Source organism: Danio rerio, chromosome 16, assembly GCF_049306965.1.
Source record: "Danio rerio strain Tuebingen ecotype United States chromosome 16, GRCz12tu, whole genome shotgun sequence".
In the NCBI taxonomy this organism is placed as follows: domain Eukaryota; kingdom Metazoa; phylum Chordata; class Actinopteri; order Cypriniformes; family Danionidae; genus Danio; species Danio rerio.
In genome coordinates, this window is record NC_133191.1 from 50,528,379 (window position 1) to 50,550,011 (window position 21,633).

The window sequence follows — 21,633 nt, forward strand, 5'->3', positions numbered from 1 at the left end:
ATATCTTTGAAATCTAAACATTACCTTGTATTTTAAATATATGATTTATTTTTACTTATTTAAATTACAAATCAGATCTGCTTGTTAGAGTAGGCTTTGTGTGTCAGAAAAGTGATTAAACTATAGCTGTCAACATTGGGATATAAAGATACGGCATACGCCCCCAACAACCATTACAAATATAGGAAAGAAATTAGCTTCAAATGATAGAATACATAACAAACATTAACAAACTGAAAAAAATAAAAGGTTAAGCCTACTAAAATCCATTTGCTGATCACATCTGTGTTATCGTATGCTTTAAGTGTTCATTTTTTTATTTTAATTATTCAGCGATTCCTCCACGTACCACAGTTTGAGAACCACAGTATTTTATTATATTATATGTCAGCTTTTGACCAGTTTTTGTTATTAAGTAGCAGTTTCTCATTCAGTTTTCCCTCTTTTCCCTACAGATATTTCATCATCTGTGTCAGTACCTGATGATAAATGGCTGTCCACACTTGAAAGCACTCGCTGGCTGGACTATACCAGGTATAAACATTCATGAGCATAAATCCTGACCTGTTAAATCAAAGATCACACTATTTGGACTCAGATTAAATCAATCTTTCTATCGTCTGTTCATGATAACGTGTTTGATGTGCTGGTGTATCCACAGGTGCTGTCTAAGGAAAGCGGCAGAGGTGTGTTGTTTGCTGCGAGCAGGACACATGACTGTTGTTCTACAAGGTTAGTGTCGCACTGATCATTAACAGCAGCTCTGAACTTCACACCCTTCAGTCTTTACTGTTTACACACACACTGTGAGAACTTCACCGATTAATATAACCTTTGGCCTTTAGGTTTGCACAACCATTCACATGATTAGAACCGTTTTTGACTGAAATTAATACTTTTATTATGCAGGAGTACATTCAAATGTTTTAAAGGGATTGTTTAGATGGGTGTCACGATCGCCTCACAGCAAGCAGGTCGCTGGTTTGAGCTCTGGCTGGGTCAGTTGGCATATCTGTGTGCACTTTGCATGTTCTCCCCATGTTTTCTCCGGGTGCTCCAATTTCCCCCAGAGTCCAAAGACTTGCGCTATTGCTGAATTAAATAAACTGAATTGGCCGAAGTGTATGCGTGTGAAAGAGTGTGTGTATAGGTGTTTACCAGTTCTGGGTTGCAGCTGGAAGGTCATCTGCTGCATAAAAATAAAGCATAAAAAACAAGCATATGTCTCAAAGACAATAATACAGCATCAGAATTATGAATAGTTGTATTCTGATGTCTTTACTTTACTGTGCATTAATGACCTGGGCCCGGTTTTTCAAAAGTTATCCACTAGGATATTAGATAAGGGATTGGTTCAAATCATGAAAATGTTTTTTAAAAGAAAAAACGGATTACATAATTGGATTAGATCACGTAATCCAATCTTGGTTTTGATCCGGTTCAAACCTTTAGTTTGGGTTTTTCAGACCTTTTTTGTAGGATTTGGATCACTTTGATCCAAAAAACCTGGATTAAACTGATCCCATCAGAAGGGTGGATTCAGCGTGGATTTCATGCTCAAAATGTAATGAAAACTTAAAAAAATGTATCAAGTAATACTATTTGGATCATGCAGTATCTTACAAGATATCCTGTTTATTCATAAGGTTTTAAATTTAATTGTTCATCCGTCAGTCTACGGTGATTAGGTAGGCTTTAACGTATTCAGCCTTTCAGTATAGGCATACAGCAAAGTAGAAAGAGTTTGGCCTCATAAAATAATCCCCCAATCAGCTGTCATATATTGAGCAAAAACAGAAATAATTTATTCTGTCACTAATTGATATATATATATATATATATATATATATATATATATATATATATATATATATATATATATATATATATATATATATATATATATATGTATATATATATAACAATGTAAAATATTTTTGTTTTTAGAATATTTATTTAGAATATTTTTTTAAAAAAAAGCAAAGAATTATTGATTTTTGAAATCACTTTCAACAATTGCAAAAAGAGACTGAAAGTGCAGAAGCACAGCTTCATCAGGCAGATGAACAACTGACTCTGACCAATCTGCAGCAAACCAAGGCCAGACTTGAGATCCGCTTCCTAGGCTATGCTCAGACAAGCTGCTCTCTCCACATCAGATGAGGAAGACTGAAATTATTGTGGAGGTTTTGACATCAAGTCTTTTTTTTATTCAATACCCATATTGAAACTTGTTATACATATCCTCAATGTAGTGTTTGAGTTGTAGGTCTCAGATGAGCGGACTTCTAGAAGGGGATGGAGTTTTTCTTGTTTTTAGTTTTTTTTTTTTTTTTTTTTTAATGTGTGCGTTTTCATTTTAAACAAAGTTATATTGACCTCACAATGGCTATTCTACTTGTAGCTCTTTACATATCTATAGTTCTACATTGTGATTTCCTATCCTGTTTGAGCGCTGGTTATCCAGATTTAGTGATCCTGAAAAGTTCCCATCCGAATCAGATTGATCCAATCTGATAGTACTTTGAAAAACTGGCGCAAAAAGTAAGCTGGATTACGTGATCATATATCGCAAAGACAGGATTACTAAATCCGGATCAATTTTATCCAGATTAAACCTTTTGAAAAACCAGACCCAGGACATATTTAAAGTCTGTTCAAGTTCATTATTTAAAGTCTATTCAAAATATAGCATTTTAACCAACAGTAGACCTACACGTGATATTATTACAGTTTTATCATATGTTTGAGAAAGAACAATAATAGGCTACTCATATTAACCTTTATTTTACATCTCTATAATCGTGAGAAAATCGTGATCTTGATTTTAAGCAAAAGAATCACGATTCTCATTTTAGCCAGAATCGTACAGCTCTAGAATGTTGTGTCCTCGTAAACCACATAAACAAGTATACACACATACACAAATAAAATTTTTGTGACTTGTGGGGACTTTCCATAGACATCTTTTGTTTTTAAACTGACCAAAAGACATCCTCTATATACCAAACCCAACAATATCCCTAAAACAACCCCTTACAGAAAATCATTATGGCCTTGCATTATTGCACTAGAGTTCATTCATTCATTCATTTTCTTGTCGGCTTAGTCCAGAGGTGGGCAAACTCGGTCCTTGAGGGCCGGTGTCCTGCACAGTTTTGCTCCAACACTAATCAAACACACCTAAACATGGTAATCAGTGTTTTCAAAATCACTAGAAATTTATAAGCAGGTGAGTTTGATTAGAGTTGGAGCTAAACTGTGCAGGACACCGGCCCTTCAGGACCGAGTTTGCCCACCCCTGGCTTAGTCCCTTTATTAATCCGGGGTCGCCACAGTGGAATGAACCGCTAACTTATCCAGCAAGTTTTTACGCCGCAACCCATCTCTGGGAAACATCCACACACACAATCATACACACACTCATACGCTACAGACAATTTAGCCTACCCAATTCACCTGTACCGCATGTCTTTGGACTGTGGGGGAAACCGGAGCACCCGGAGGAAACCCACGCGAAGGCAGGGAGAACATGCAAACTCCACACAGAAACGCCAACTGAGCCGAGGTTCGAACCAGCGACCTTCTTGCTGTGAGGCAACAGCACTACCTACTGCGCCACTGCCTCCCCTGCACTAGAGTTTATAATCATTATTAATCATCATTATCATATTTATTCATGTACTGTTTATACCTATTATTTAGGTTTAGATTAGTAGGTATTTTACTGCATTTTTATTTGCTATCTTAAGTCTTATGTTCTGTATTATGTTTACTATGGACTTATTTACAGTTTTGTTTTTAAAATAGATCTAAATACCATTGAAATGGATCTGATTCCTGTGCAAATTTCGACCAAGAATCTTTAGAAAACATAGTTTAATCTAAATAAGGCTGTGGTTTGAAACAATAGGATTCCATCTCATTTTAATGACACTCTCTGTGCAGAATTTAAAACACACCACAGTTTTGATTTATTTTTTTCCAACCCATAAAGCAACAAATAGCGACATCTGGCAGTGTCCTACAATTCTTTAAATTCTCATTTGGTTTTACAGTCCTCTAAAATGTTTGTTTCTCCCCACGTGACCCGTATCTGCCCTCCAATGAACATCAATATTCAGTGTGTCTTGACAAGCAGTGAGTAAGTTGAGGAATGAGTTTCTCCGAAGAGCCTGAAGCACACATCTATCACTGCCGAACCTGTTCACCACATGTGAACTGAGCAGAGCTGCAGACTCCTCCACGAGAGGGCCATCAAAACCCCACACACTCTTTAAAACCAGAGGCTGCAGGCTAAATCTGTTAATGTACATGGCAAAAAACTTTTATTTATTTAGTTTATTTTCATTGTAATCTTTTTAATGTAAAGAAAATATCTTAAATAGACATTTGAATTTTCTTTCTTTTGGCAGACTTCATTAATTTGTTTCCTTATTATACAATTACGATACATATTTTAAGTTATTCTCATAGTAAGTGTTTTTCTCCTGCACTGAATCATAAATCAGCTCTTACAATAAACTTCACACTTTTATTCACGTCTGTATTCTTTTTACCGAGTGAATTGATCAAGCATAATTTTTCTGATTATATACAACACTTTATTCTACATAAATAAATAAATAAATTCGGGAGTAATTATAATAAAAAAAGCATTTCCAAAATCCCCTTTATCCAAAAAAAAAAAAAAAAATTAAACCTGACTTTTATCAGATGTTATTTTGAGAAATGTATACACATTAGTACATTCTTAATATTGTGGCTAGTAGTTTTCCAACATTACAACAGCCACTCGCCATTTACACTAGCCACAATTTTGTTGTTTGAAAAATATATTTTATATGCATAAATATGACTTTGACATGCTAAAATTAATCGATTTAGATTTTGTGGAATGTCCACGTGGCTCCTTATTCATTTGACTTTTTGTGTATGTTGTGTATGAGCTTGCTCAGTGAGCATAAGCACATGAGTCATGGTTTCATAGTGTTGTATTACAACTAGTTTTTATTTAACATCACTTTTCAGAGCTCAAAGGATTTACCAAATTTATCTCTAACCACACTAAAAATAAATAAATAATTATTTATAAAAAAAAACAAAAAAAAAAAAACAATTGACATCAGTTAACTATACATAAATGGGAAGTTAATATCCTATATCCTGTTTAAATAATGGTTAAAGTGAAAGCAACCGGTGCTGCTTACAAAAAGACCAATCTGGAGCTCTTGAAAGCAGCAGGACTGTGGCTGCATGAGCATCACTTTTTGTCTAGTCTATTTGAAAGAGAACTGATCACAACAGTTTCCAGGCACGGTTGTTTGAAGCAGCACATGTTTTAAACAGTCGCGTGCATCACATTAGCAGTTGATGCGAATGATTATCCTCTTATTCGGTATTCAACCGACTTTCTTTTGCCCGCACGAACAAAATTATATTTGTATATCCAAACCTTCAAATGGAAAATATCAAATAAATACAAATAAATATTAGGCTCTATGTATAAAATAAAGATTAAAATGAAATGTATTGAATTTTCTAATGACACTATCACGTCTTTTTCATGGAAACAGCTGCTTTACAACTTCAAGTATTTTTCATAAATATGAGAACATTGAAGGGTAGCTAAATCTCCAATATTCTGTGCAGAATAGTTTACAGATATCCAGTCCTTTTAACACAAATAAAGAATAAAACGAGTATTGTACTGTTATCTACCAGACATTTGTAACCACAGTACTACTTTCTAATGATGGCTTTGTCTTTTTCCGCTTTTTAGCTTTCTGATCAATTCAGATTTATGAATGTAGTGAATCCTCTAATTTCATTAATTGTCTCAGGGCATTTTTCTTTGAGCAGGTGTATTATTCATTAATATTAAAAATAATTTGAATTCTTATATTCACTCAATCCTACCTGCCCAGTATAGTGTGTTGGGCTCATGACTGGTGCTTGGTAACGTTACGGGGCCTGGCTCTTCACTGAACAGTGCTGCTGCTGATGAGCTATAGTACACGCCGCTGGTTTTAAAGAAAAATATACTCAGCTTTTTTAATTCTGGCCTTTCCAGCGCCACCATTGCGTGATTTTTCATCTCTTGCGTATCTCTTAACAAATGATTTTGCTGATGAGCAAGGTGCCGCTGTTGGGGAGTCAAATGACAATTAAGTCATCATTAATGCAGGCTGCATTCTGCTCATGGGGCTGCAAGAAAATAAATAAAAATGGGGCTGTGGTGAAAGAATGAAGAAAAAGTATGTGACTATGGTAAAATAACTAACTAACTAAATAAATAAATGAGGGACCAGCACTCGCGGCCAAAAAACAGACCGGCCCACCGGGAATTCTCCCCGTCCTCCCAGTTAGCCAATCCGGGCCTGTCTCTGATACTATTTTTTTTTCTTGGAGAAAGTTTATTACTTTTATTTCAAAATTTTTAGCCTCTTTAAGCTGTATATGTTTTCTATAGTCTACAGAACAAACCATCGTTATACAATAACTTGCCTAATTACCCAAACCAGCCTAGTTAACCTAATTAACCTAGTTAAGCCTTAAAATGTAATTTTAAGTGTCTTGAAAATTATGTAGTCAAATATTATGTCCTGTCATCATAGCAAAGATTAAATAAATCAGTTATTAGAAATCAGTTATTAAAACTATTATGTTTAGAAATGCGTTAAGAAATCTTCTCCCACTTTAAACAGAAATTAGGGAAAAAAATAAACGGGGGGGCTAATAATTCAGGGGGGCTATTAATTCTCACTTCCACTATATATATAAAAATCATATTTATATTATTAGTGTTGGGCAAAGATTAATCACGATTAATTGCATTCAAAATAAGAGTTAGTTTTGACATAATAGATGTACAAACAAATCTATGCAAAACAATTTTGTTACGTAGATATTTCAGTGTATATATAATTTATGCATACATGTGTGTATTTATACATACAAAAAAAATATATACATAGTATGTCGGCACGATAGCCCAGTGGTTACGACTTCCTTAGTACCAGAAGACTTACCGAGTACTCCGAAATACCAGCTTGTGGACCTTTCCCGATCCCACACCCCCTCTCTCTCTCCCACTTCACTGACTGTGATGTCAAAATATATGTATATATGTATTTTTTTTTCAAATGCTAGTTTTGACATCACAGTTCGTGAAAGGGGAGGGGGGGGGGGGGGGGGGGGGGATAGGGAAAGGTCAAAGACATGCACTATAGGTGGATTGAATAAACAAAATTGGCCATGGTGTATGTGTGTGGTTGCAAGAGTGTATGGGTGTTTCACAGTGTTGGGTTGCTGCTGGAAGGTCATCTGCTACTTAAAACATATGCTGGATAAATTGGTGGTTCATTCCACTGTGGCGACCCCTGATTAATAAAGGGACTGAGCCGAAGGAAAATTAATGAATGAATAAATGTGTGTGAATGAGTGTGTATGGGTGTTTCCCAGTACTGGATTGCAGCCGAAAGGGCATCCTTTATGTAAAGCATATGCTGGAGAAGTTGGCGGTTCATTCCGCTGTAGTGACCTCTGATGAATAAAGGGACTAAGCCTAAGAGAATGAATGAATGAATATATAGTACACGCTTATATTATGTCAAAACAAACTTTTATTTTGTACATGATTGGTCACAATTAATTTTTGCTTAGCACTATATATTATATAGTAATTGCTAACACTTTGCGAGTAAAAAAAATATATATATAGAAGGAAAATAAAAGGATTACCCATGGCTCCTGGCAATACATTGATGAGGTCTTGTGAAGTGAAGGATTCGTCTGCGCTAGAAAGTCAAGCTCATCTGCAGCCTTGTTTTCAGATGATGTATTGTTTTTTCCTCTGTGTTTCCTCAGAGCCGGAGGACCGGGACATGAACTGTGTGGTCTGCAGTTTGGTTCAGGTGATGTGTGATCCTCACTGCCGGACCGTGGCTGGATTTCAGGGCCTGGTTCAGAAAGAGTGGATCACTGCCGGACACAAGTTCCTCAGCCGGATCAACTACCACCGCGAGAGTGATAAAGAGGAGGTAAAAGAGAAAGATTCGCTTGCACACTTTCTCGTTATTTACATCACGTTACATTAAGAAGCCTATTTGCATTCACATATAGAAACGGATTGCTCAATGGTTAGCACTGATGCCTCACTGTAAGAAGATCAATGGTTCGGGTGCTCCGGTTTCCCCCGCAGTCCAAAGACATGCGTTATAAGTGAACTGGGTGAACTAAATTAGCTATAGTGTATGATTGTGTGAGAATGTAAGTGTGTATGGGTGTTTCCCAGTACTGGGTTGCAGCAGGAAGTGCATTCGCTGTGTAAAACACATGCTGGAATAGTTCATTCCGCTTTGGTGACCCATAAAGGGTGATGAAACATCAAAACACATTTTTTGAGCTGTTGACAGTCGTATATGTTTCCCACACTGCTTAAAACACTATTAGGACACCTATATTTCACTAAAAAGTGTAAATTGGTTGTTTTTGCGTTATTTCAAGCAAATTCGTACTTCCGGTTTGAAATAAATTTTTGAAGCTGCGTCATGACTATGAGATAATAGCGTTGTATTCCAGCGTGCAGACTGGACGTCTGTGCCAGAGTGTGTCTTATTACGTCTTACAGTGTGATGCATTAATGCATGAGTAAGGCTTGGTTCAAACCAATCAGCGCGCTCTATTGTGCAACTTCATTAATATTCATTACTGTCACAGTGTTTAGACGACAGAGACGCCACGTTGTGTTGGCAAAACAAGCGTGAAGTGTTGCTTTTATAGTTTGCTGCAGTTAAGTTTTGTTTTCATTTTCTCTCTGTGAGAGCTCAGCTGGAGTAACACGTGGAATACAATGTGCGCGACGCTCGACAACAATAACTTACGTGTCTAAGGAGGATTATTGTTTACCTGAGAGCTGTTCTCATCTGCAAACACTGAGATCCGGATTCGCTTGTAGTGTCCTCTTAATAAAGACGCGGCTCTAGTTGCTGGTGATTGTCCTGTCTCTACAGATTTGGTAAGTGAGCGACCAGTGCTCTTTGTTTATTCAGTTTGCTCGTATCGAGTGTAAACATGTTAGCACTACAACCAAACTTTAACCTCGTGTAGGATTTTTACCGCATTTTGTGACCGGAATAACACACACGGCTTTCTGACACTACTTGCCATGTGCATCTAAGTTTCCGGGAAATGCTGAGTTTTTTTTTCTCTCATTCGCCATGCGGTATCAAACATTGCATGAAAAATACACGCTTAAAGCAGTTCCTCGAATCAAATATCTAGTTTGTCGCGAGGGGCATGAATGAATTTCCTGAATCAAAGAGCCAAACTGCAGTTAAAGTCCACCGTTTAATAATTTGGCAAATAATTCGACTACAGATGTCCATGTAAACACAGTCACTTTGTCCCTTGTGTGTGTGTGTTTTGACTCTGAGTCTGAAAATTAACGCGCCCAAATAGACACTCCCACACCAAGTCTCTTTTCTTCCTCCGACACTCCCCCCTAAACAGAGCTGGACGCGCCCACTTTTTGGACTTTATCCAAAGTAGAGGTGTGAAAACACCCTGCTGAAACAAGGGGGTTTCATGGCCCTTTAATAAATAAGGAACATTAGTGAATTTAGCCAAAAATGACACCTGATGCCTAAAAGTGTTTTCTAAATGAGCTGTTTCATTTGCCTATATCAACATTTCTGGAACAGTTGCTTGTTGATACTTCACTTTTGGTTTGCATTCACAGTAAGAGTCTTGTTTGAGTGTATAGTGTGATGCACCTTGCTCTCCGGCAGGCCCCTGTGTTCCTGCTGTTCCTGGACTGCGTGTGGCAGCTGTGGGCTCAGTATCCCGCTCGATTCCAGCTCACTGAGGACTATCTGCTGGCTCTGCATGACAGCGTCCATCTTCCGCTCTTCAGCAGCTTCCTGGCCAACAGTCAGAGAGAGAGATGTCGGCGTTCTCAGGTATGCACATCACACACGGATAAGCACAAAGAGGATGCGGCTGTTTACTGTGGCTTGTGTTTTGACTGGTGTGGCTTGTTTTAAGGGGGTCGTCTTAAAATAAAGCATCATAAGTTTGGATTGTATATATTCTTTATGCTCAACAGACCATTCCAAATATTGAAAGCAGTAAAGAAATAGGGATATTTTTTGTTTGAAACTGAAAGCATTGAATTTATTTTATTACAAAAGATTTTCATTTCAAATAAAGGCTCTCCATCAAATAATCCGAAATTTAGAAATCATGGTTTCTGCAAAATACCATAACCTTTTTTTCAGCATTGTTGATAATAACATATGTTTCTTAGACATAACATTAGCATATTACAAAGAGCATGATGGGTTTAATTATCCTGAAAATTCAGCTTTGCAAAGCAGGCATGAACATTTTGCAATATCCTATTCATTCATTTTCCTTCGGCTTAGTCTCTTATTTATCAATTCAATTCAATTCAGTTCAGCTTTATTTGTATAGCGCTTTTACAATGTAGATTATGTCAAAGCAGCTTCACATAAATGGTCATAGTAACTAGATCAGGGTAGTTCAGTTTTTAGTGTTTAAGTTCAGTTCAGTTTAGTTCAGTTCAGTGTGGTTTGAAGTCATTACTGAGAGTTCCAACACTGAAGAGCAAATTCATCGATGAGTAGCTTTTCAGATCCTGAACCATGCAAGCCAGTGGCGACAGCAGAGAGGGAAAAAAAAACTTCACCAATAGGAGAGGGAAGAAAAAAAACCTTGAGAGAACCAGATTCAGTTCGGCACGACCATTTTAATTTCTCCGCTGGCCAAAAGTCTTGTGCAGAGCTGCAGTCTCAGCAGTGGAGGCTGGAAGCTGGCCTCAGCGAAAACTCGTCTGTCCCTGGAGCATCACTGGAATCAGTCTCATGCTCTCCACTCCCCCCTGACCAACAGCGCAGCAGCAGCTCAGGATACGGCCTGGTCCCGGATATAGACACCTTGGGATCATCTCGTCGCTGGTCTTGGGTCCAATCAGTGTCTCCGCATAATCTGAGGACCTCGGGATGAGTATCCCCAGGTGGAAATGGAGAATAAAGAGAATAATTAGCGTTGCTGCTGTTCATAGTGTATCTAAACAAGATGTAGAAACTTGTGTGGAAACCCGCTAAGTGATGCATTGAGTGTATGCTTTACTAAACAGATAGGTCTTTAATCTAGTTTTGAACTGAGAGACATTATCAGGAAGGCTATTCCAGGCTATTATCAGGGGTCACCACAGCAGAATGAACCACCAACTTATCAAGCAAATGTTTTACGCAGCGAATGCCCTTTCAGCTGCAACCCAGTACTAAGAAACACACGCACTCATACACTACGGCCAATTTAGTTCATCCAATTCACCTATAGCGCAGGTCATTGGACTTTAGGGGAAACTGAAGCACCTGGAGGAAACCCACACCAGCCAGGACTGGAACCATAGACCTTTTTTCTAAATCCACAAAATTACTGTTTTATAAATGCAGATTTGTTGAGCATAGGAGTGTAAAAAATGTTTTAAATCTTCGTGACCTCAAATATTTGAATGCAAGTTAAATAAAGGATCAAAAAGTATTTATACTGAATTATTGTTTTAGGAACAATTCATGGAGTGATGTGAAATTAGCTATGAGACAACATCAGTTTTTAAGCAGATGTGACAGTAAAATACTATTTATAAATATGATTTAATTATTGTATCATGAAATCTGTATTTAATTCATTAAAAATAAACATTTGATTATCTTTCTTACTTAAAGTCGTTATTTAATTACTGTAATTATTTTGCACATCCTTAAAACTTTGGTTGTTGTTTGAAATATTTTTTTATGAAATCTGAATGATAACTGGGCGTCACGGTAGCTCAGTGGTTAGCACTATCACCTCACAGCAAGATGGTTGCTGGTTCAAATCCCAGCTGGACCAGTTGGCATTTTTTGTGTGGAGTTTGCATGTTTTTCTGTGTTGGCATGGGTTTCCTCTGGGTGCTCTGGTTTCCTTCACAGTTCAAAGACATGCACTATAGGTGAATTGGATGAGCTAAATTGTGTGTGTGTGTGTGTGTGTGTGTGTGTGTGTGTGTCTGTGTATGACTGTGAGAGTGTATGGGTGTTTCCCAGTACTGGGTTGCTGCTGGAAGGGCATCCGCTGTGTACAACATATAACGGAATGGTTGGTGGTTCATTCTGCTGTGGCAACCCCTGATAAATAAGGGACTAAGCCAAAGGAGAATAAATGAATGAATGATATCTGTCTGTTGCGTAGAATAATATCCATTTAAAGGGCACCTATTTTTTTATTTTTTACAAGATGTACAATAAGTCTCTGATGTCCCTAGAGTGCATGTGTGTAGTGTCAGCTCAAAATACCACACAAGTAATTTTGTATAACTCCTTGAGAAAACTGCCCCTTTTAAGCTTTGATCCAAATAGGGTAAATGCAGAAGCATGCGGAAGGACTTTTAATTTGTCAGTAACCCGGGTTAAGCACTTTTAGTCAACTGCATGCCATTGCAAAACCGGCGCGTTTAATGTCTGTTTTCTTTAAAAATCAACAATCTTCACTGCCTGATTGATATACAATAGAAAGTGGGTCTCAAGAAGCACTGCATTAAATTACATTTCGAACATTTATTTTACTCCAGCATTTCCAATGGTGTCTGTTTAGTGACTGTCGCTTTAAATTCAAATAAGATTGTGCTCTTTTCAAGGGAAAGGGCGGAGCTACAAATGCCTGTGCATCACCAAAGTGGCAGATTCAAAAGCGGGACTAACCTGTGTGGAAATGTCAATAGAAGTGTCTCAGAAGGAGGCAGTCAATGGAGACTAGTGTTCATTTATGCACCCTAAAACTCCACATTTATCATGGATCTTTGTTGCAGACATGATCTTCAGCATGTACAGTGTGAAAACTCTAATGGCGGATGACTGCTTCTCACTCAGAGCTGTCTATGCTAATGAAGGAGAGATCATCACTAGTGGGCGGGGCTTTCCCCCACTGATGACACATACAAAGGGAGAATGTCAATCAAAATGTTTCTGCAGACATTTTTTCTGAAGTGTGATTATAAAATATAGAATTAATACATTTTTACTAGTATAAGCTGGTTATATTCACACACTGTTGCCACACAACTGTGTTTAAACTCCTTATAAAAGTGACTTTTGCATAACAGCATGCATCTAAATAAAAAAACACTATAAAAGAATCATAACACAACTCCTTTTGAATTAGTTTAATTCAAGCCTGGTCAAGAGAAATGTTTAATAATTTATATATTTTTTTTTTCACCCAAACGTTTTTTAGATTAGTGGCGTCTTTTAGCAGCCAAAACACACATGAAGTCTAAGCTGTTTTTGGTTATTTCCTGCAGCATCTTCCGCAGAGCTACACCCCAGTGAACGGCCTGAGAGATGTGCCCATGAGCGTCCCAGAAGAGCCCGTGGATCCTCCGTTCCCCCCGGTGTGGGACTGGGCTCTGCAGTACAGCAGTCAGAGACGAGCCCGCTTCACACAGCCCATATCACAGCCCACCTGCCCTCCACCCGTCCTCAACGGAAACCTCAACACCAACCTGGAGCGCAGCTGGGTAACATATATCTGCTATGATACTGATGTTTAAATAATTGAAAACGGAAATTCATTATAAAACATTTTTATACAACTTTTCATAGCTTTCAGAGTATTTTACTTCCATAAAGAGAAATGTGCAGGCAACATGCATGGTTTTGGAACATTTTCATGCTTAAAAAAGTTTCAAATGTTCCAAAACAAAATGATTACGTGTGTTTCATGTGATAACGGCTGCAAAGTTGTTTTGTTCTGTACATTTAAACTATGCATGAACCGGAAGCTGCGAGTGTTTTTTGTTTCGTTTTGTGGCACAGTTTTTAAAGAAATGGAGTATTAAATGAAACAACAGTGGGCGTGGCTTTTTTTCTACTGCAAGCTGATTGGATGTTGGAAAGTTGCCATTTAATTCAGAAAGATTGAGAAAAAGGGGTTTGGGGAGAGTTATTACAGACGAACAGACTCCTCCTCCTCACCATTTCTGTTTGTTGTCAAAACTGACAGTTGGGGGGGAGGGGGGCATAATTAAGTATGGCCACGCCCAGTACCTCAGACAGATATAATCTAATGAATTTAACTAAAAACAAACAGGAAGTGCATTTTCAGATTTAAATTAAAGATTACAAGGGAAAACGTTTTGTTTTTCTTAATGACATGCAATGTGCGCAAACTAGCAATGTGAGCTAACAATAAATATGGTAGTTTTGATTTTGTGTACTTTAACATAACATGATCATATTTTTTGCACATATATTCAAGTAAACAATACTACCGTATTGAAAAACTAAAGTTTGATGTATGATTATTTAAACATATTTCCAAAAAATAATGATCTTGTTATGCTCCAAAAAGTCCAAAACAACAGGCTCTTTTTTAACAATCTAGGCGCAAAGTCTAAAGTGCATGGTACAAAAAGTATTAAGGCCGTGTCTGCATTCACTTTTGTTATTTTAAGGATGGAATTAATTTGCTTTGCGCCCTGGCACATGGTCTAACATGGTTGTGCTTATTCTCTTAATGATTTCTGGGTGTGTTTTGAGCATATCGTGCATTAAACCAATCAGAGTCTCATCTCCCATTCCATTTTTAAGGCAGTTGTGTCCCAAAATAGCGCATTTGGTATTTACATTGCAGACTTTGTAAGTGAAAAAACTGAACGCTTCACTTGCGAGAAAACAGTTAAACAGAGCATCTGCAGTGCGAGGATAAAGAATGAGCCTCCTCCATTCGGCCTCTTTACTTTCTCTTTACTTTACTTTTACTCTTTACTCCTTTACTTTCATGGATAAAGGAAACGGTCAAAAAAACCAAACAAACGTCCTATTCTTATGTCCTAAATAGTGATGCATACGTCTCCAAAACCCGACAGGTGGACAAATCTAAACTAGTTTTTATTAAAACAAATATAAATCAGCATATAATAAATAATGCTGCTAATAATAATAACATTTTTACAAAAGCAAGTTGTCATGAATAAACTGAGGAAAAAAAACAGAGATGAGGTATGGGGGCAGTGGTTTTTATAAGGCGCACAGCTGATGCACTCTGCGCTGGACTTTAGACCTTTTTTAAGTTGGTCAATTGCACAGTCTATTTCAGTTGCTCAAAATAGCAATGCGCAAACAACGCTCCTTAACACACCTCAATTCTAGACCAGCACACCCATGAGTCCACAAAGCGTGTATGATAGAGCCCAACATGTTTCATGTGTTTAGCAGTTGTTTCACATGTGATTTTAACATGTGATTTCACATGCAAAGCTCTTGTGGTTTGCATACATACATGGAAAGATTCTTTTAAGATCAAGTTTCAAATGTTCCAAGACCAGTTGTTCCTCGTTTCAAGTGTCTCATGTGTGATTTTAACACGCAATTAAACATGCAAAGCTCATGTGCTTTTTCTGTAAGTTTGTATGATTATCTGAACACAAAAAATCTAAAGAATCAACTCTCTGATTTTAATCAAAAATGCTGTTTTATGTTCGCTTCAGGCATTACATTTTTATTATCATTTGAATGCAAGTTTCATTGAGATCTTCAAGGAAAATCACATCTTTGTCAAACACTTTCAGATTAGATTCTAAATTTTTATCAAACAAATAAATCGAGCAGGGCATCAGCAGCGGTTAGCACTGTCGCCTCCCAGCAAGAAGGTTGCTGGTTGGAGTCCTGGCTGGGTCAGTTGGCATTTCTGTGTGGAGTTTGCATGTTCTCCCTGTGTTGGTGTGGGTTGGTTTTCCTTCAGGTGCTCCGTTTTCCCCCACAGTCCAAAGACTCATGCACTATAGTTGAGTTGGCTAAGCTAAATTGTCTGTAGTGTATGTGTGTGAATGAAAGTATATGTATGTTTCCCAGTGATGGGTGGCCAAATTTATTTTTTATTTATTCTTGGCCACATTTTTTAAAATATTGATGAATTTTTGATGTAATTTATCATTCATTTTCCTTCGCCTTAGTCTCTATTTCAGAGGTCGCCACAGCGGAATGAACCGCCAACTATTCCTGCATATGTTTTACGCAGCAGATGCCCTTCCATTCACAACCCAGTACTCGGATAGACTCATACATGCTCACATTGTAAGCAGGAACTATATTGAGTTGGGACTCCACTATACAGCAGAGGAATGAATTATCATCTAATAGACATTGCTTGTGTCAAGTTAATGATCATGGATTTATATTGCTGCGCTGCCCTAGATGGCTGGAAATCAAAAGGGAGGCTCTTTAAAAAATGAGGCCGACTAACAAACCTGTGCCAAAAAATTAGGTCATTTTTCTAATCGGGTCATCAACTTCTTCATTAGTGTGTTAATGCGCTTTCTCTCTCTTTTCTCGCTCTCTCTCAATTAATTTCAAAAGAGCTTTATTGGCATGATATGTCAAGTATTGCAGGTTACATAAAAAAATAAATACAGTTAAAGTTGTTATGTAAAAATTATTAGCCTTTCTGTGATTTTTTTTTCTTTTTTAAATATTTTCTAAATGATGTTTAACAGAGCAAGGAATTTTTCACAGTGTTCCCTATAATATTTTTTCTTCAGGAGAAAGTCTTATTTGTTTTGTTTTTTTCGACTAGAATAAAAGCAGTTTAAAATTTTTTAAAGCCATTTTAAACTCAAAATTATTAGCCCCTTTAAGCTATATTTGTTTTGTTTCAATAGCCTACAGAACAAACCACTTTCATACAATGATTTGCCTAATTACTTGCACAATTAACCTAGTTAAGCCTTTAAATTGCACTTTGAGCTGATTACTAGTAGCTTGAAAAATATTCAATGTTATTCATTCTTAATAGAAATTGTTAAAAAAATAATACAGTGAGGCTAATAATTCAGAAGGGCTAATAATTCTGACTTTAACTGTATATACATTCACAAAATATAAAACACACAATTAGAAATGTTATAAATACATACACAAATAAGAAAAAGACTTAATATGATTATTAAAAAGAGAAAGAAAGAGAAAACATAATAATGCAATTATGATTGTACGACAAAAATGATGAGGATATAGAAGATCTCAATGAAGATGTTTATTCGGTTTATTACAGCTATATCGCCCTGCAGCCCAAGACCGGTTACTCACTGAAGTTAAGCAGGGCTGAGCCTGGTCAGTACCTGGATGGGAGACCGCATGGGAAAACTAGGTTGCTTTTGGAAGTGGTGTTAGTGAGGCCAGCAGGGGGCGCTCAACCTGTGGTCTGTGTGAGTCCTAATGCCCCAGTATAATGAAGGGGACACTACACTGTCAGGCAGCACCGTCTTTCAGATGAGATGTTGACCGAGGTCCTGACTCTCTGTGGTCATTAAATATCCTATGGCACTACTTGTAAAGAGTAGGGGTGTAGCTCCAGTATCCTGGCCAAAGTCCCTTTATTGGAACTTACAGTTAGTATCGTTATCATAATTCAGCCCTTTTGGGAAATTCAATTCAATTAATCTTTAATTCTATAGACCTTTTACAATGTAGATTGTGTCAACACAGCTTAACATAGAAGTTCTAGTTCAGAGTTGAAGCTCAGTTTAGTTCAGTTCAGTGTGGTTTAATTTTCACTGTTGAAAGTCCAAACACTGAAGAGCAAATCCATCAATGCGTAGCTTCACAAGTCCCAAACCAAGCAAGCCACTGGCGAGGAAAAAAACTTCACCAAGGCTGCGTCCGAAACCACATACTTCCATACTACACAGTATGCTAAAATCAGTATGTGAACCGAGTAGTACGTCCGAATTCATAGAATTCAAAAAACAGTATGCGAGAAGTACCCGGATGACTTACTACTTCCGGCGAGATTCTGGAGTGCGCATCCCATGCATGCTGCGCTCTCCCATGATGCCCCGCGAATGAAATCATGAATGGGAGTGAAGCGACGCAAAATACGCAGGTACGTCATGTGACTATGTCAAAATGGCAGATGTAGTACATCCGAATTCCATTCATACTTTTCACATTCATACTGTATAGTACAGAGGTGGGCAATCTCGGTCCTGGAGGGCCGGTGTCCTGCACAGTTTAGCTCCAACCCTATACAAACAGACCTCCCTATAGAGTTCAAGTGATCTTGAAGACACTGATTAGTTTGTTCAGGTGTGTTTGACTAGTGTTGGAACAAAACTCTGCAGGGACACCGGCCCTCGAGGATCAAGTTTGCCCATCTCTGGTATAGAACTTACTTTTCTAACGGCCGAGTAGTACATTTCAATTCAAATGGTGTACCTACTGAGTAGTAGACGGTTTCGGATGCAGCCCAAGTGATGAACTGAGACTCAGTCGGGTGTGACCATTTCTCCTCTGGCCAAACGTCTAGTGCAGAGCTGCAGTCTAGGCAGCGGAAGCTGAAGAACTCTGGACGCCCATTATGGAGAAGCTACACGTGTGTGTAGTTCTCCGGTGGGGGTTCAGGCTGGCCCACAGGATCAATGCGGAGACTTGTCTGTCACTGGGGTCTTTCAGGAATCACTCTCATGCTCTCCACTACAACATGACCGCCACAGCATCTGCTCAGGAAACTGCCTGGTCCAGGATCTCTTCACAGGTCTTGGATCACATCAATGGTGCTGCACAATCTCTAGTGGCCTCGGGATGGGCATCCCCACTTGGAAATAGAGAACAAAAAAAAAATATTAAGCATAGCTGCTGTTCAGAATGTTTTTAAACAAGATCGTAAATATCAATGCAAAAATTAGGTGCTATAATTGAAAATAGCAGTTTTAAAAACAAACATAGAAACAACCATGTAAAGCATGTGAGTATTTCTAACAAAATGTCTGGTGAGTTAAGACAGGAGGAGTGTGTCCTACAGGTAGTTGTCTAGCCCATTCACCTGCTTGGAGGACACTCCAATGAGAGTGGAAGTTGGGTTGAGGCAGACTCATTTCTTACAAGATGGTTTGTAATAATGTTTCTGACCAGTTTACTTCTTTTCTCTTCCTCATTCAGCACAATGACGGTCTGCCGGGTTCTGTGTTCCTGTTGTCTCGAAGCACATTTTCCCATCCCTCCAACCTGCTTCCCTGGAGGAGTAGCAACTCTGGCTCGTACTGGAAAAGCCACCGCAGGGCTCCATCCTCTGAGAGTCTGTCTGGACTGGAGCGTCTCATCAGAGCCTGTTCGCTCTCTGAACCTTCAGAGAACAACACGATCCTTCATGATCCCTACGAGCCCCTGCTCCCCCTGCTCTTAGGGCCCTGTGTCAGAGTCTGGAGGAGCTGCTATTTAAGAGGAGCACTGCATGCTCAGGTGCACTGTGATGCTTTTCTTTCTTCTTTTGTTGCGGTGTACGTTCATGCATTTATTCATTTACAAGAAATCTTTGCACATCATTGCTGCTTTTTTTATATGTACTCTGTTTGTGTAGAATCCAGAAGATACTGTAGAGATGTTGCATCTAATTACGAACTTTCTGTGGCTCTTTTATTAAATGTAATACTTTTTTTTACAGATATGAGCTGCTGACCAAATGCTTTAAATTTGCAGACATGTTAATATAAACAGGCAGTCATATTTGGCAATCATATGCAAATATGGACAGAGTCCTGACCTTTGGCAGATTTTTCTGTTAAATGATTTGTCATCATTTATTCAGATGTATGTATATATATATATATATATATATATATATATATATATATATATATATATATATATATATATATATATATATATATATATATATATATATATTGAAATAATGAACTACTAACAATCATATGTGTGTCTTTAATGGATTTTTAAAATAAATTTCATAGCAATGTAAATTTAATAGTATTTGAATGTAAATAGTATATAAATTAGACGACTAGATGGTAACCTCTATAAATGAATGAATGGATGGAAGAATGCATATACATGGATGGATAGAAGGATGCATAAATGGAAAATGTATATCGATCAAATCAAATCACTTTTAATGTCACATCATCAGCACGTGTGCTATGATGAGTGCAAAGCTTAGGTGCTGGCTCCAGACAGACAGTGCAAATAAAATGCAAAATACAGACAGTGCAAATACAACGACAGTGCAAAATACAACAGCACACTCCCAAAAAAACAGGACAATTTAAAATTGACTGCGATATGTACAATAAATAGGTGTCCACATAGTTGTAGGACATGAATGGATAGTGATGATGGATGGATGGACAAATGGATGGATGAACAAACAAATGGATGAATGAAAAAACATAATGAATGGAAGAATGCATACACAGGAATAGATGGATATGGAATTAGGGTCAAACTGATCAATGGATGGATGATGGATGGATAAAAGGAAGAATGCATTCAGAGAGAAATGGATGGATGAATGGATAGAGTGATGGATGGATGGAAGAATACAGAGACAGAGGAACAGTGCTAGATTTGGATGGATGGATAAAAAGGAGCATGGATGAGTAGGCAGACATGTAGATAAACTGACTAATGGAGAGAAAGATGCATAAATGAAGGAATAGATTGACTGCTGGATAGACAGAGAAATTGATTATGGGTGTATAAATAGATGGATGAATTGACAGATAGAAATGGAACAATATTAGGATGAATATGTGGATGGATGGATGGATGGATGGATGGACTGATAGGAGGTTGTAATTATTGATAAAAGGATAAATATACAGTTATGATTGGATGGATGGATGGATGGATGGATGGGTAAATGAATGGATGGATGGATGTATTGGCAATCATATGCAAATAAGGACAGAGTCCTGACCTTTGGCAGATTTTTCTGTTAAATGTTTTGTCATCATTTATTTAGATGTGTGTGTGTGTGTGTATGTATGTATGTATGCATATGTATATGTATATATATATATATATATATATATATATATATATATATATATATATATATATATATATATATATATATATATATATATATATATATATATATATATAATAGAAGGAAATAATGAACTCCAAACAAGCATTTTTTGTCTCTTATATTGATTTTTTTAAATAAATTTCAAAGCAATGTTAGTTTGATAGTATATGAATATAAATAGTATATAAATTAGACTACTAGATAGTAACCTCTATAAATGAATGAAAGGATGGAAGAATGCATATACATGGATGGATGGATAGTGATGATGGATGGAAGGACAAATGGATGGATGGACAAACGAATGAATGGAAGAATGCATAGATGAAATTTGAAGGATAGAATAATATACAATATGAAGGATGATATGCAGGAATAGATGGATATGGAATGAAGGTCAAACAGATGGATAGATGGATGGATGGATGGATGGATGGATGGATGGATGGATGAAAAGAAGGAAGGAAGGAAGGAAGGAAGGATGGAAAAATGCATTCACAGAGTTGGATGGATGGATGAATGGATGGATGGAAGAATGCAGAGACAGAGGAACATTGCTAGATTTGGATGGATGGATAAAATGGAGCATGGATGAGTAAGTGGTTGTAGATAATTGGACTGATGGAGAGAAGAATGCATAAATGGAGGGATAGATTGACTGCTGGATATACAGAGAAATTGATTATGGATGTATAAATAGATGGATGAATTGACAGAAATAGTAATGGAACAATATAAGGA

At 37.4% G+C, this 21,633-nt stretch overlaps 1 protein-coding gene across 5 annotated transcripts in view; it reads left to right on the top strand.

The window, feature by feature from the left end:
* mtmr11 (myotubularin related protein 11) overlaps positions 1-21,633 on the top strand; it is a 91,739-nt gene that overhangs the window by 62,729 nt on the left and 7,377 nt on the right. For all 5 annotated transcript variants that reach the window (XR_012391312.1, XR_012391313.1, XM_073924511.1 and 2 more), the window contains 6 exons: positions 456-534; positions 662-732; positions 7,870-8,042; positions 9,792-9,962; positions 13,370-13,585; positions 19,005-19,304. Coding sequence is in view for 3 of the 5 variants with exons in the window: in XM_073924511.1 (XP_073780612.1) it covers positions 456-534; positions 662-732; positions 7,870-8,042; positions 9,792-9,962; positions 13,370-13,585; positions 19,005-19,304 (1,010 nt within the window). In the remaining 2 variants the exon portion in view is untranslated. The remainder of the gene's footprint in view (positions 1-455; positions 535-661; positions 733-7,869; positions 8,043-9,791; positions 9,963-13,369; positions 13,586-19,004; positions 19,305-21,633) is intronic.